This window comes from Scyliorhinus canicula, chromosome 1, assembly GCF_902713615.1.
Source record: "Scyliorhinus canicula chromosome 1, sScyCan1.1, whole genome shotgun sequence".
Lineage (NCBI taxonomy): Eukaryota > Metazoa > Chordata > Chondrichthyes > Carcharhiniformes > Scyliorhinidae > Scyliorhinus > Scyliorhinus canicula.
In genome coordinates this window covers 42,924,587-42,939,873 of record NC_052146.1, presented here as the reverse complement: position 1 = coordinate 42,939,873, position 15,287 = coordinate 42,924,587, and the positions used below count along the sequence as shown (strand labels likewise).

The following is a 15,287-nucleotide window of genomic DNA, read 5'->3' as shown; positions in this document are numbered from 1 at the left end:
AGCACCCTTCCCAAGCCCACAACCCCACCCTATCCCCATAACCAAGTAACCCCATCTTGAGTATTACTGCACTTTGTGATGGCCATTTTGAAACGCTTTGTAATGTTCTTTCAGATATTTCATGAACAAAACATGTTTTTGCAAAAAAAAATGTTTAAACAATTATTAATAACCATATGTTTTCTGTTGTAATTGATTAACTTCTCGTGGTAAGAAATGCAAGTTTCTCACATTTCTTCTGCATTGCCACAATCAACGTTGATGTTATCTATGAATGAGGGAAGTTTATTTGTGTAAGGTCTGTCCTCATCATTCTTGTTTGCTTAAAATTTTGACACTTCTTTTATTTTCTTGCCAATTCTTCCCCTCCTTTTAAGTGCTAATCATTCCGTGAGAGTGGATGGAAATGTATTTTGTATGAAATATACCTCCATTAGAATAAGGCACTAATAGTGGGCGTCCTGCCACTGGCTGGACCTTCCAGTCTTTCCACTGTCAACAGATTTTTCCATTGTTCGCACCCTCTGCCTCCAGGGGACCCATGGCGGTTGGGGGGGGGCTGTTTGAGTTGCCACTGGCGAGACGGGAAGATCCCTCTGGTGGGAAGGGCCAGAAGATTTCAGCCATTGGAAGAATAAGGGGAAGCAATATAAATGAAATGATGCAATTCTCAAGGAAGAGTGCGTGCAAAGAGAGCTGAGGTTTCACGTACACCAACCTTTGAAAGTGGTTGGACAAGTTAACAAGGCTGTTAAAGAAACTTACATGATCCTCGTCTTTATAAATCAAAGCAGCACGGAGAATAAAAGGAAGGAAATTATGGTAAACGGTTTTAAAGCATTGGTTGTAGGCCTCCGTTAGATACTTGTGTCCAATTCTGGGCACCACCATTTTAAGATGGTTGTCAAGGAGAGGATGCAGAGGAGAGTTACTAGATTTACTAGAATGGTAGCAGGGATGAGGGATTAGGGGATGGTAGCATAGTGGTAATGTCAGTGGATTGGTAATAGGCCTGGATTAATGCTCTGCAGGTGTGAGTTCAAATCCCACCATGTCACCTGGGAGTTATTCATATTGAAATCATCCATAAATCTGGATTGAACTGTTCGTCTCTGTGAAGATTATCCTAAAACTACCATGTTGTCATGAAACCCTGTCTGGCACACTACTGCCCTTCAGTCGGGGTTGGAGAGGTCTGGCCTACATGTGACTCCAGATCTACAGCAATGTGGTTGCTTCTTAACAGTCCACTGGAGTAGCTCAGCAAGCCACTCAGTCGTATCGAACCACTACAGAAAAATGCACTTTGGGAGTAAATACACCACATTAATTGCAGCAGTTCAAGAAAGTGGCTCACCCATCACCTTCTCAAGGGCAATGAGGAATGAGCCTTGCCTGGGACACTCACATTCTTTTTCTAAAATTTAGAGTACCCAATTCTTTTTTTTCCCCAATTAAGGGGCAATCGACCTAGCCTGCACATATTTTTGGGTTCTGGGGGTGCAACCCACGCAGACATGGGGAGATTGGTAGCACAGTGGTAAGCACTGTTGATTCACAGCTCCAGGGTCGCAGGTTTAATTCCCAGCTTGGGTCACTGTCTATGCGGAGTCTGCACGTTCTCCCCGTGACTGCGTGGGTTTCCTCCGGGTGCTTCGGTTTCCTCCCACAGTCCAAAGATGCGCAGGTTGGGTGGATTGGCCATGCTAAATTCCCCTTGGTGACCAAAAAGGTTAGGCGGGGTCACGGGGAAAGGGTGGAGGTGTGGGCTTAAGTGGGGTGCTCTTTCCAAGGGCCAGTGCAGACTCGATGGGACAAATGGCCTCCTTCTGCACTGTAGATTCTATGTGCAAACTCCACACGGACAGTGATGCGGGGCTGGGATCCCAGGCCCTGGGTCCTCGGTGCCGCCCGACACTCACATTCTATGAATGAATCAAATCTAAAATTTCGCAGAGAGACGAACAAAGCTGAGATTGTTCTCTGAAGAGCAGGTTACAGTCGAGTTTTGGTAGAGGTGTTCAAAATCATGAAGACGTTTAGTTGGGAGAAATTGTTGACAGTGGCAGGCTGGTCAGCAATGAGAGAACACTGATTTAAGGTAAATGACAAAAGAACCAGATGGGATTTGGAGAGAAATGTTTTTTGCATCAAGTTCTTTAGGATTTGGAATGCCTGAAAAGTTGGTGGAAGTTGATTTAATAGTAACTTCTAAAAAACAAACTGAATAATTAATTTAAAAGGAAAGAAATTACAGAACTATAAATAAAGAGCAAGGGACTGGGAGTAACCATAAGGCTGTTTCAGTGAGTTGAATGGCCTGTATGCTGAATGAAACGATGATCTTCCTGCCATATTGTATATTTTAAGCCTTTTAAACAGGCCTGGAATTTTAAAAAGTACCTCTACAATAATAATACTGTTATAGCACATTGGATAACTTCCCAGGTGATTGTTCATCGTAGCACAGCTGATGATGTTTTTTGTGGTCCAATTAGCAGGCTTTATGCACCAGTGGACAACCCGTCTCGACGGAGTAGCAAATTTACTGAAGTTGTATATCATGGGAGTAGCATAAGGCACAGAGTTTACACGCATTTCCAATGCTGAAAGATATGTGCTTCCCGGTGGAATATTTGTGATATTTATCTGTAACTTAGGAAAAATTATTTTAAAATTTGTGTAATATTATGCAATTTACATTTTTGCTCTTTTACTTCCCTCCACAGTGGCGCTTGTTTAAATGTAACTCTCTTATTGGTTTATTCTTTTCACCCCAAAACCATTTTCTTTGTCATTTACATGATTATAAAAAGAGACTTTACTTCCTGTGGTGCATTTACAGCTTTTGTTGACGTTGTCATTGGTATAGCTCCACACAAGAGAAGTTTTCCCACTGTCAAGTGTGTTCCTTTCCAATTCTAAATGTTTTTTATTTGTTCATGGGATGTGGCTGTCTCTGGCTAGGCCAACATTTATTGCCCATCCCTAATTGCCCTTGGTAAGCTACCTTTTTGAGCCATTGCAGTCCATGTGGTGCAGGAACACCCACAGGAGGGAATTCTAGGATTTTGACCCAGCGATACAGTTCCAAGTCAGGGTGGTCTTTGACTTGGAGGGGAACTTACAGGTGGTGGTTTTCCCATGCATCTGCAGCCTTGTACTTCTAGGTGGTAGAGCTTGAGGCTTTGGAAGGTGCTGAAGAAGGATATCTACTGCCAGATTATATCCCCCTGCCCTGCCACCCCAACTCAATATCATAAAAATCCTCCCCTGAACAATACATTTAACTTAGAAATCATTACATGAACTGTGTAAAGTTCTGAGAAAAATGTCATTTATTTTGAAGGATTTTTCCTGCCAATCTTTTCTCTATTTTGTTACTGTGTGTAGCTTTTTGTTATGTTTGTTATCATTAACACTGGTCCACGTGGTGAAAATAACACTTCCTGGAATAAATCGATATCTCACACGCTTATGATTTGGCAACAGGGTCACAACATCCTCAAAGGTATTGTTCCTATTGGGACTAATATACAGCTGGAGACCCAGGCTACAGATAGAAGAACAGGACTTCCTGTATGGATTTCGCATATTAAAGTGATTCATTTTATATGTTATTGCTGAATATTTTTTGAATGTTTTATGTGTTTGTGTTCCTTATATAAATGTTATTTATATAGCTACAAATTTAGCCGAGTCAGCAATCCAAGATGGTACTCGTATCACTATGAAAAAAGGCAATGGTGCATTGTGTTTAGTTCAAATCATAATATGATCAACTATTTGTAGGATCCTTCCTGATCCACGTTTCATCAAGTCAGTTTGGTTGCGTTCCTAATTTGAATCAAACAGAAAAATGTGACATGGTGGGCGTGTTTGGGCAGCATGGTGGCGCAGTGGTCAGCACTGCTGCCTCACAGTGCAAGGGACCCAGGTTTGATTCCCACCTTGTGTGTGAGTTTGCACTTTCTCCCTGTGTCTGCGTGGGTTTCCTCCGGGTGCTCTGGTTTCCTCCCACGGTCCAAAGATGTGCAGGTTAGGTGGAATGGACATCATGAATTGTCTCTTAGGTTGAGGTTACAGAGTGGCGGATGGGGCCTAGATCGAGTGATCTTTCAAAGGTGTTGGTGCAGACTCAATGGGCTAGATGGCCTCTTTCTGTGCTGTAGGGTGTGGTGATATGCATCACTGTAAATACACAAGGGGTTAATGTAAATACACGTAGACTAGATAGACACTAGAGGGAGCACCAGAATCGTGACACACAGACATTCAACCAATAGGCCACTAAGATAGGACACACCCAATGGGCATTCAAAACACACACAGAGGTGACACTACCATAGGAGGGCATTACTCCAACCCATATATAAGGACACAGCACACATGATCTTCCTCTTTCCAGTGGAGACACTTAGTGAGTACACAGGGTTGATTGAACACATCACACCCACCACGTGGATTGTAGCAGACTGGTTCGTCAGTCTGAGTAGCTATAGCAAGATTAACAGGAGAGTCGAATCCAAGTAGGAGAATCATTGACAGTTTAATAAATGTGTTAAAGCTACCTCCAAGTCTGAACCTTCCTTTGTCAGAGTGCACATCAAGGAAGCAGCTTATGCTACATCAAGAGCATAACAAAACATGGTACCAGTGAGTGACTGTTAAATCCATATAGTTACAACTCAGAAAACAGTGACAACCAGCGATGGCACCCAAGCAAGATGATGTTCGAGATTCTGGTTCCACAGCAGCTCAGGTACCAAGGCAATCTCAGTGAAAACTGGCGTGCATTCAGACAGAGATTCGAGATCTACCTGGTAGCCTCCGACCTCGATGGCGTGGCGGATGCAGAGAAAATAAAGCTTCTACTTACCATCGCGGGTCCAAGAGCAGCTGAAATCTTCCAGACCTTCAAATACTCCAAAGAGGCAAAACAAGAGCTACTTCCAGGCAGTCCTGGACAAATTCCAAGAATTCTGCGAGGAAGATACAAAAAAAAGATAAAAGAGGCGCCAAAACTCACCACGAGGGAGGCTTGCAGCAACAAACGGCAGTTTTGATTTGCAGCCATTTTGGAAAAGGTGCTGCACATGCGCAGTTGCACGAAGAGCCCACAGAAAGGGAAATTCCGGTTCACCCGGAGGTGGCAACCATTTATTGACTTCTTTGCGGGAGAGTGAGCGTCAGCAGGGGGGTGGGGGGGGAGGGGTAGAGTAGAGTAGGAGGGAAAATATGGCGGGTAGTACCGGTGGGAGGGGAGCGGGCTTGTGCAATATGTTACGATGGAAGTATTGAAAGTACGTGGATGTTTGCACATTTTTGCCTTTTTTGCTTTCTTTCTGATGATGTCTGTAACTGTTCATAAAGCCAAAAACTACCTCAATAAAATTGTTTATTAAAAAAAAAAGAAAGGGAAATTCCGTTTGTGCATGCGCGAGAAATTGCTTCCCACAATCCACGTCACAAGCGTCGTGACATCAGAGGCCCCGGACCACGCCCACTTAAAGGTGAAATGTCCCAAAACACAAAAAAAAACTTAAAGCCTCAAAACAAGATTCTTTCACCTGGAACGACAGCACAATGCCTGAAATTCAACCAGTAGCTGAAAGTAACCTCCACAGAACCCTGCAACATGCAGTAAACACCGCCCTAAAAGATGATATGGTCTTGGAAGACAACGACTCAGACGAAGATTTAATCTTGGGAGGTGGGTCCACAGTACCAAATCTGAACCGCAACTAGACGTGTTGTACATTGAAGACCCCGAAGACGAGTTCTTCAGATTGGGGAATCCTCAGTCCAGCATATATGACATCCCAACTCGTGAGTGCAGGATTATGCTGCAGCCTGACGCCAAGAGACAGAGAGCGGTACAAGCCCACAGAGAGTGGTCTGCTGCCACACTGAGAGTGGCCCATGCACCGCAAAGAGTCCCCGACTCTACAGAGCGTTGTCCATGGACCACGAACGGTCCCAGCCTCCACACAGAAAGCGATGAAATACTCCACAGCGCAACAACTGCACATCTTCACGCAGAAAGTGACTCGAGTGACACAAGCCTCCACAGCGAACTCGTGGACAACCTCCACGATAGAAGCAACGCAAGACTCCAGAGCGCAGTCCTTGCATGAACAAGACCATGAGGGTCTAGCAACCTCCTCTGAGCAACCAGCAGCAGACGATGCAGGTCTGCCATGCTCAAGTGCACAGCAAGAAGTCTATGACAGTCTGCCACGCTCCAGTGAACAGCAAGAAGTCTATGACAGTCTGCCACGCTCAAGTGAACAGCAAGCTGACTATGACAGTCTACCACGCTCAAGTACAAAGCAAGAAGACACTGAGGCTCTACCCACTTTATGTGAGACAAGTGACGACGGCATCCCACTTCCCACACCAGATGTGCAATGTGACAGACCTCAGCTAGTGTGTACAGAGGCACGCAATAAGCACAGTGAGACTACTGGTGACTCCGGTGACACCACGTTACTTCAAACCTCATCCGCTCGAGCCTCTCCACAAGCAAATGCATTCCTGAATGTTTTGACTCCGGACGTGGAGCATCAAGAAACCTCAGAAGCTTCAAGTGAACCTGAAATGACTCCAGACGGGGAGCATCGACAAGCCAAAACTGACTCAGGTGACACAGACCAGACTCCAGACGGGGAGCATCGACAAGCCAAAACTGGTTCAAGTAAGCCGGACATGACTCCAGACGGGGAGCGTCGCAAACTCAGTGACGGCAGATGCCACAAAGCACGCTGACACGAGTAACTATATGAAGGACTCGTATTATCCACAGAGTGTGGTCCTTGAGTGCAGCAAACATGACAACAAAACCAACCAACACAACAACATCAAGAAGCGCACCAAAGGCAACAACGTCGACAACAAGCGTGACAACAACATCAACAATGGGACTATGACTGGTACAACATGGTACAACTCTGCAAATGCAGGACACTGTTACTGCTCAGCTCAGTACAATGACATACCATGGCAGGATGACACAGATTGCATACATCGCTACCACAAGCATCGGAAGTAAAAAAGACTCCAAATCATACAACAAAGTGATTTGACCACTTCTTGGTTCCTTACGCACAGGGACACCGGCAGCGTTTACAAACCAATGCCACCATCAATATCACCAACTCACCAACCAAACAAGAAAGATACTCTTGTTTTGGACTGCTACAATCCACGTGGTGGGTGTGATGTGTTTCAAATCAACCCTGTGTACTCACTAAGTGTCTCCACTGGAAAGAGGAAGATCATGTGTTCTGTTTCCTTATAAATGGGTTGGTGTAATGCCCTCCTGTGGTAGTGTCACCTCTGTGTGTGTCTTGAATGTCCATTTGTCATGTCCTATCTTACTGGCCTATTGGTTGAATGTCTGTGTGTCATGATTCTGATGCTCCCTCTAGTGTCTATCTAGTCTACGTGTACTTACATTAACCCCTTGTGTATTTACAGTGATGCATCTCACCACATAGGGTTTCTGTGATTTTGTGACACCCGATCCTTCTTTTTGCTGAAGACTGAGTCTGTGTGTCTCCTGCATATTTAATGCATTAAGAAGACCTCTGGCTACTATTGGTGTCTTTTCAAATTCTATTTGGTAATAATCAGCTTTGGATTTATTTTGCATTTGTGCAATGGCCCAGTTCCGTCTTTGCTCTCTGTGCAGCCATCACGCTGCCAGCTTCTCTTCCTTTACCTGGGTTAATCACTTTATTCATTTTGTTTATTTTTCAAAATCAGTTCCAAATGTTGTACCAGATGCCAAATAATGCCTATTGTGATTTCAGCGCACATTAGCATCAACATTTTCAATTATTCATGATTTTAACATGATTAGTGCCAAAGTTATTAAATAGCAGGTAATATGTCTCGGAAATAATATCAACAGAATTCATTGTAACTGATTAAACACTGGGTACAAATCATTCGACCAAGTGAAGTGTAGTGGGATGGCACATCAGTATTGAAGACAATTACTGCACTTACTGTTATCTGGTGTGTCTTTTGGTTTACTTTTTTCACTTGCCCTCGAGTCTTTGCCCGATTTTGGATCTTTTTTCTTTGCACCTTTTCCTTTTTTAGTCTCCTAAAGAGGAATTAAGGACAAGTACAGCTTCTTAAAACCAAATGAAAGGTTAATATCAAGCCATTATAACTGCCACAGTGAATTTCTGCTTGTTGCCGGCAACAATAAATAAAGATTCTAGAAAGCAATTGGCTCTTTCTTCCAAAGTTATGTGTCTTCCAAGTGTGACCTCTGACCTCCTAATGCCTTTTTCTAATTAGGTTGGCAAACAATAAAGTAAAAGGAATTAAAGATAACCTTGTGACATGGGTTTCTAATTGTTTTGGATGTAGGAGACAGAGACGAGGGATAAAGGGAATGTTCCATGACAAATGGTCTTCCCCAGGGATCTGTATCTGGGAGCTCGTGTGTATGACTGACAGATAAAGGAATGGACACTTGCAGATGACACTAAGTTAGGATGTACAGTAAGTACATCATGGTTGATCTGTCCCTCAAAAGCCATTTAGCTATAGGGCAGAACGGTGGCCTAGTGGTTAGCACAACCGCCTCACGACGCTGAGGTCCCAGGTTCGATCCCGGCTCTGGGTCACTGTCCGTGTGGAGTTTTCACATTCTCCCCGTGTCTGCGTGGGTTTCGCCCCCACAACCCAAAAATGTGCAGAGTAGGTGGATTGGCCACGCTAAATTGCCCCTTAATTGGAAAAAATAATTGGGTAATCTAAATTTAAAAAAAAAAAAACAAAAATTAAAAAAAAAAGCCATTTAGCTACATTTGATCTGTGGGCGGAATTCTCCCAAAAAATAACTAGGGGCTCGATCTTTCCAAAAGGGAACAAAGTCCCATGCGTTTAGCTGCGTGTTTCCCTGCACTCTCAGTGCCAAGAAGCCCATGACTATTCAATGTGACTTGCTTTGAACAGGGCCTGAACAGGGAACGCGTAGCCGAAGCCGCACAGAGCCCCGTTTTTTTACAATGGGAAGCTCCGCCCACCGGAACTCCCCATTGTAGCAAGAGATGGGGGCGCCATTTAAAAATGGCATCCTGATCTCCGAGACCCCCAAAACACCCACCAACGGCAGGCAACCCCGGCCCGATCGCATGTGTGAAAACAATACCAACTTCACACCCTGGCAGTGGCAACCTGACCCTCTGGCAATGCCCATGCCAGCTGGAAGTGACACCATTGGCACAGCCTGGCACTGCCCAGGTTGGCACTACCAGCTGGCATGGGCATTGCTAGGGTGCCTAGGTGGCACCAGCATTGCCAGGGCACCATCCTGCCCAAAGGGCATGCAGCTGGGGAATTCCGATCCCCTTAGAGACCCCCACAAGTACCATTCCGTCTGGTGCCCATTTGTGGGGACCAGTACCAAACGGCTCTCGCCCAAGATCTCTGAGGCAAAGGCATTGAATCCCAAAGCCTCAGGTACCTCGGTAATCTGCACATTAGAGTGAGGGTTACTGCCTCGTTCTAATGTACAGATTTGCCAGTTTTATACAAGGTGCTTGAAGAGTTAAATTAGCTGAGCAGGTTGCATAAACTTGGCTTCCACTCCCTTGAGTTTAGAAGATTGAGACACGATGCAACTGATGTGATTAAATGACAGAGGGTAGATTCAGATTCGCTATTTGCTTTGGTAGCGTAATCCACAGAACCCGGATTCCCCGAGGAAAATTACAATTAGTGCGAAGCCATTCATGAGTGAAATCAGGAACACCTTCCCACACAAAGGATAGTGGAAATCTGGAACTCCCGTTCTGCAAAAGAATGCCAGGTCAATTGAAATTCGGAGATGGGTGGCCAGGAGCAAGGTGGGCCCATTAAAAACTGAGAACAGGACTTCCGGTGGCGGCTATGCGGAGCTAAGCCGCACGTTCGGCAGCTCCCGCCGGGAACGGACTTTTGGGCTCTTTTTAGGGCCCCCAGCGGTACTTGATCGACGGTTCCCGACGTTGGAAGGTGTCAGCAGCAGATCCCCAGTGTTCTATGGTCTGGACCAGGAGTGGGGCCAGCAAAATAGCGGTGGCAGCGCCTAGGAAAAAGCGGGGGAAGAAAAATAAGATGGCGGCCGGCGGAGGCCTCCAGGAATGGAGGAAGTGGTCACAGGAGCAGCAGGAGACTCTCCAGCGCTGTTTTCGGGAGCTCAAAGTGAAGCTGCTAGACTCGCTGAAGGCTACTACGGACAAGCTGCTGGCGACGCAGACAGCCCAGGGGGTGGCAATCCGGGAGCTCCAACAACAAGCCTCCGAAAGAGAGGATGAGGCTACGGCCCTCGCGGTAAAGGTGGAGATGCATGAGGCGCTCCATAAGAACTCCATAAGAAGCATTAGGGGCAGCAGGGTAGCATGGTGGTTAGCATAAATGCTTCACAGCTCCAGGGTACCAGGTTCGATTCCCGGCTGGGTCACTGTCTGTGCGGAGTCTGCACGTCCTCCCCGTGTGTGCGTGGGTTTCCTCCGGGCGCTCCGGTTTCCTCCCACAGTCCAAAGATGTGCGGGTTAGGTGGATTGGCCATGCTAAATTGCCCGTAGTGTCCTAATAAAAGTAAGGTTAAGGGGGGGGTTGTTGGGTTACGGGTATAGGGTGGATACGTGGGTTTGAGTAGGGTGATCATGGCTCGGCGCAACATTGAGGGCCGAAGGGCCTGTTCTGTGCTGTACTGTTCTATGTTCTATGTTCTCTAAGTGGCAGGAGCGGTTCGAGGAGATGGAGAACCGGTCGAGGCGGAAGAATTTGCGGATCCTGGGCTTCACGGAGGGGCTGGAGGGTTCAGACCTGGGGGCCTATGTGGTCGTCTTGCTGAACTCGCTGATGGGAGCTGGGTCCTTCCAGGGGCCCCTGGAGCTGGAGGGGGCCCACAGAATACTGGCCAGGAGGCCCAAGCCGAATGAGCCGTCACGGGCGGACATGTGCGGTTCCACCGGTTCGTTGACTGAGAGTGCGTGCTTAGGTGGGCCAAGAAGGAGCGGAATAGCAAGGGGAGAACACGGTAGTGCGGATCTACCAGGACTGAGTGCGGAGGTGGCTAAGCGAAGGGCCGGGTACAACCGGACGAAGGCGGTGCTCCACAGAAAGAGTGTGAAGTTTGGCATGTTACAGCCGGCGCGTCTGTGGGTCATCTACAAGGGCCGGCACTTTTATTTTGAGTCCCCGGAGGAGGCGCGGGCGTTTGTGCAGGCCGAGAAGTTGGACTCTAACTGAGGGTCGGGGGTTTGTAAATAACTGTGTTAACTTTTGGTGGGGGGGTTCTCTGTTTCATGCTGTTTTAAGCTGGTTGTGTGTTGTTTCTAGGGCGGGTGGGGTGCTGTCTTTTTGCGTGGGTTCGGTGGATGGGCTCGAGTTGGGGGGTAGACTTGGAGTGTGGGGAGCTGGTGGAGGGGGCCGACAAGGGGAGCTACCCTAGAGGAGGCGAGGTTGGGCAGGGGGAAAGCGCGGGCTTTTCTTTGTTTCCCACGCTGAGGGTAGATGGGGGCGGGGTCGGAGCTGAGAAGCGCGGGCTTTTTTCCCCCGCGCGAGAGCGGGAAGAGGAGGGTCTGCTGATGGGCATGGGGGAGGAGAAGTAGCCCCACGTTGGGAGGGGTCGGAGGTGTGGCGGGAGTCGTCGGGGTCAGCAGAAGTTAGCTGGCTCACGGGAGTGCTATGGAGGGAGTAACACGGCTGGGAGGGGTCCTAGCCTTGGGGGGGGTACCGGGTTGCTGCTGAAATGGCCAGGAAGGAGCTGGAGTATGCAGGGGGGGCCGGGTTGGGGGTTTGCCACCGTGGGGAATGGGCCGAGCGGGAGGCGCTGGCCTGGGGGGGGGGGGGGGGGGGGGGGGGGGGGGGGGGGGGGTGGGATGGGTTATGGCTAGTCGGCAGGGGAGGGGTCAGGGAGCCCTCTGATCCGGCTGGTAACTTGGAATGTGAGGGGGCTGAATGGGCCGGTCAAACGGGCCCGGGTGTTTACGCACCTGAGGGGGCTGAAGGCGGACGTGGCCATGCTCCAGGAGACGCACCTGAAGGTGGCGGACCAGGTTAGACTGAGGAAGGGATGGGTGGGCCAGGTGTTTCATTCAGGGCAGGATGCAAACAATCGGGGGGGTGGCGATCCTGGTGGGGAAAAGGGTGTCGTTTGAGGCGTCAAAGGTTGTGGCTGACAGTGGCGGGAGGTATGTGATGGTGAGCGGCAAGTTGCAGGGGGACTGGGTGGTACTGGTGAATGTCTATGCCCCGAACTGGGACGATGCGGGTTTCATGCGGCGCATGTTGGGCCGCATTCCGGATCTAGAGGCGGGGTGCCTGATATTGGGGGGGGGACTTTAATACAGTGCTGGATCCCCCATTGGATTGATCCATGTCCAGGACGGGCAGGAGGCCCGCGGCGGCTAAGGTGTTGAGGGGGTTTATGGACCAGATGGGAGGGGTGGATCCTTGGAGGTCCGCGAGGCCGAGGGCCAGGGAGTATTCATTTTTCTACCACGTGCATAAAGCCTATTCCCGGATCGATTTTTTTTGTTCTGAGCAAGGGGCAGATTTCGAGGGTGGAGGATGCCGATTATTCGGCCATAGTCATTTAGGATCATGCCCCGCACTGGGTGGACCTTGAGCTGGGGGAGGAGAGGTACCAGTGCCCGCTCTGGCACCTGGAGGTGGGGCTGCTGGCGGATGAGGAGGTGGGCGGGCGGGTTCGGGGGTGTATCAAGAGGTACTTAGAGGCCAAAGATAATGGGGAGGTCCGAGTGGGGACGGTTTGGGAGGCATTGAAGGCGGTGATTAGAGGGGAGTTGATTTCCATCCGAGCCCATAGGGAGAGGGGAGAGCAAAGAGAGAGGGAGAGGCTGGTGGGGGAGATGGTGAGGGTGGACAGGAGATACGCGGAGGCTCCGGAGGAGGGATTGCTGAGGGAGCGGCGTAGTCTTCAGGCCAAGTTCAACTTACTGACCACCAGAAAGGCGGAAGCTCGGTGGAGGAAGGCACAGGGAGCGGTGTACGAATATGGGGAGAAGGCGAGTAGGATGCTGGGGCGTCAGCTCCGTAAGCAGCACACGGCCAGGGAGATTGGTGGAGTGACGGATAGGGGAGGCAGTGTGGTGTGAAGGGGAGTGGACATTAATGGGGTCTTCAGGAACTTTTATGGGGAATTGTACCGGTCTGAACCCCTGGTGGAGGTTCAAAATAATCTTATTCTCTTGTGCTTGTATTCTTTTCTGTTTGAACATTCCTGGTTTCTGCTGAATTCAATAAAAGTTCACAATTGTAACAGTGGAAACATGTGGTTACAGATTGACATGCCATTTAGCTCTTATTTAGATGGTGATGTTTGTACAGTACCTTGATGTCTGGCGTTGGCGATTTCACTTTTGGCTCAATTTTGGGAACTCCTAAATCACAAATCTTCTCAAAGAAGTGATTTCCTGTCACAATGGAGTATAGATCAATATGGTATGTTCCCAGTATTTTCTGAACGGGTGGATCACTTTGAAGTAAAATAGGTTGATTTTTTTTATCTGCGTCTTTGTCCTTTGTACCCACGCCGTTGTCTTTGTCTTTGTCCTTTGTACCCACGCCGTTGTCTTTGCCTTTGTCCTTTTTACCCTTGCCGTTGTCTTTGCCTTTGTCCTTTTTACCCACGCCGTTGTCTTTGCCTCCCTAGTTCCTCCTCACAGAAAACATACATTATAGCCAAATCGGCACTTGCAAACATCCAAAAAGTGACAAACTTTTTCACACGAGAGTAAAAGCAGGTGCTGGAATCTGAAACAAAAAATTCCAAAAAACCTCTGCAGCCTGACAACATCTGTGGGGCCCGATTATCCCAAAACAATTCAAAGTTAATCTGTGGTGGGTTTTTCCAGGTCGTTTCCTGCCGGCTCTACTGGCGAGTTCCCCACCGCCATTCAATTACACTTAGTCACCTTTTTGGGCCCTGTGGAGTTTCTCACCGGTTTAGCATACTTAGGGCCCAGCCCCGCTTGCTGCAAGAACGGCACGGGCGAGCCATGTACAATGCAGGAACTCCATTGATCTCGTGCGGGATTCTCTTGGCCGGAGAATTGCGCCCTTAGAATTATTTTTAGCACTGGGGAGCTAAACGTTTCGAAAGGGTCACCCGTGAAAAGGTCCCCCACAACTCCCACCCATAGGCAAGGTCACCCCCCCACACATGTGGGCACTACCCCACACCCCCCAAGTGAGGACATTCAGCTATGGGGTCCCTGGGGACCCCCCTCTTCAGGCTCCCCCAAGCCCCCTTACAGCACCCCCTCCCTTCTAGGATCCCCATCCATCACCCCTCCAAACGCCCAGAGGTCCTTACTTAACTGCCTTGTGTACCTCCACTCTTCAAACTCCCCCTCCACCCTCCTTTCATGGGCATGGCCCATGTCACCCCTGCCCCTTGACAATGCCACCCTGGCACTTGGGCACCTTTGCACTGTTACCCTGGCACCCAGGCAGTACTCCAGCTGGCATGACCGTGCCATCCGGGAAACGTACCAGTGCCAAGGTGACAGCTAGGTAGTGCCAAGGTGCCCACATTCCAGAGGGGAGGACCAGGGGACCACCCTGCTCTAATCCTGACCACCCAGGGGTCTCTGATCACCCAGGAGACCCTCCAGGTGCTGAACAGGGCCTGGCTGCGGCCTCGCTGAGAAGGCTGGTGGATACTTTGTTGCCAGTGGATACCGGGTACGTTTGCCTAAGCCGGTTTAAAACCAGCTCATGCGTGCACAATTTGGTCATGCCTCTTGTGGACGTGTTTCAGATTCGGACGCCTCGCGGGACTTGGGTAAATCCATGAGACACATGACTGTCGGGAAGCCCGTGAGAGGGCTTTCCCGGCATCCGCTGACTGCACCGCGCTCTAGGGAGAGTGAAACGCGGCCGGTGGATCGCCCTCGTGGAGAGTGAATAGTGTGGTAGCGAGCGGGAATTGCCGCGAGCTTCCCAGCACTCAGCACTCGGCAATGCTACTCAGCGTTAATTGATCCACTTAACGAGACCTCACGGGCTTCTCGCCCTAAATGCTGGCTCGGCAGCTGATTCGCCGGGACCGCGCTCGCCAGCCCCCCCCCCCCCCCCCCCCCCCCCCCACTAATAATGTTGAGCAGCACTTAAGCTGCACTTGCTCAGCCAACCCCAGCCAGCTCGCAACAATGGCACTGAGGAGACCAGCCCCAAGATTCGGGCATGCTGACCTGGGGAGGCTCCTAGACACTGTGGTAGAGGCCAAGAGGGTTGTCCTGTTCCCCTGA

The 15,287-nt window shown here is 49.1% G+C and overlaps 1 protein-coding gene across 1 annotated transcript in view; it reads right to left on the bottom strand.

Annotated features, from left to right (window-relative positions):
* LOC119962041 (leucine-rich repeat-containing protein 43-like) overlaps positions 1–15,287 on the bottom strand; it is an 86,380-nt gene that overhangs the window by 1,380 nt on the left and 69,713 nt on the right. Inside the window, exons 10-11 of the mRNA XM_038789828.1 lie at positions 13,366–13,683; positions 8,014–8,113 (exon numbers count right to left, since the gene is read on the bottom strand). Of these exons, the coding sequence (XP_038645756.1) occupies positions 8,014–8,113; positions 13,366–13,683 (418 nt within the window). The remainder of the gene's footprint in view (positions 1–8,013; positions 8,114–13,365; positions 13,684–15,287) is intronic.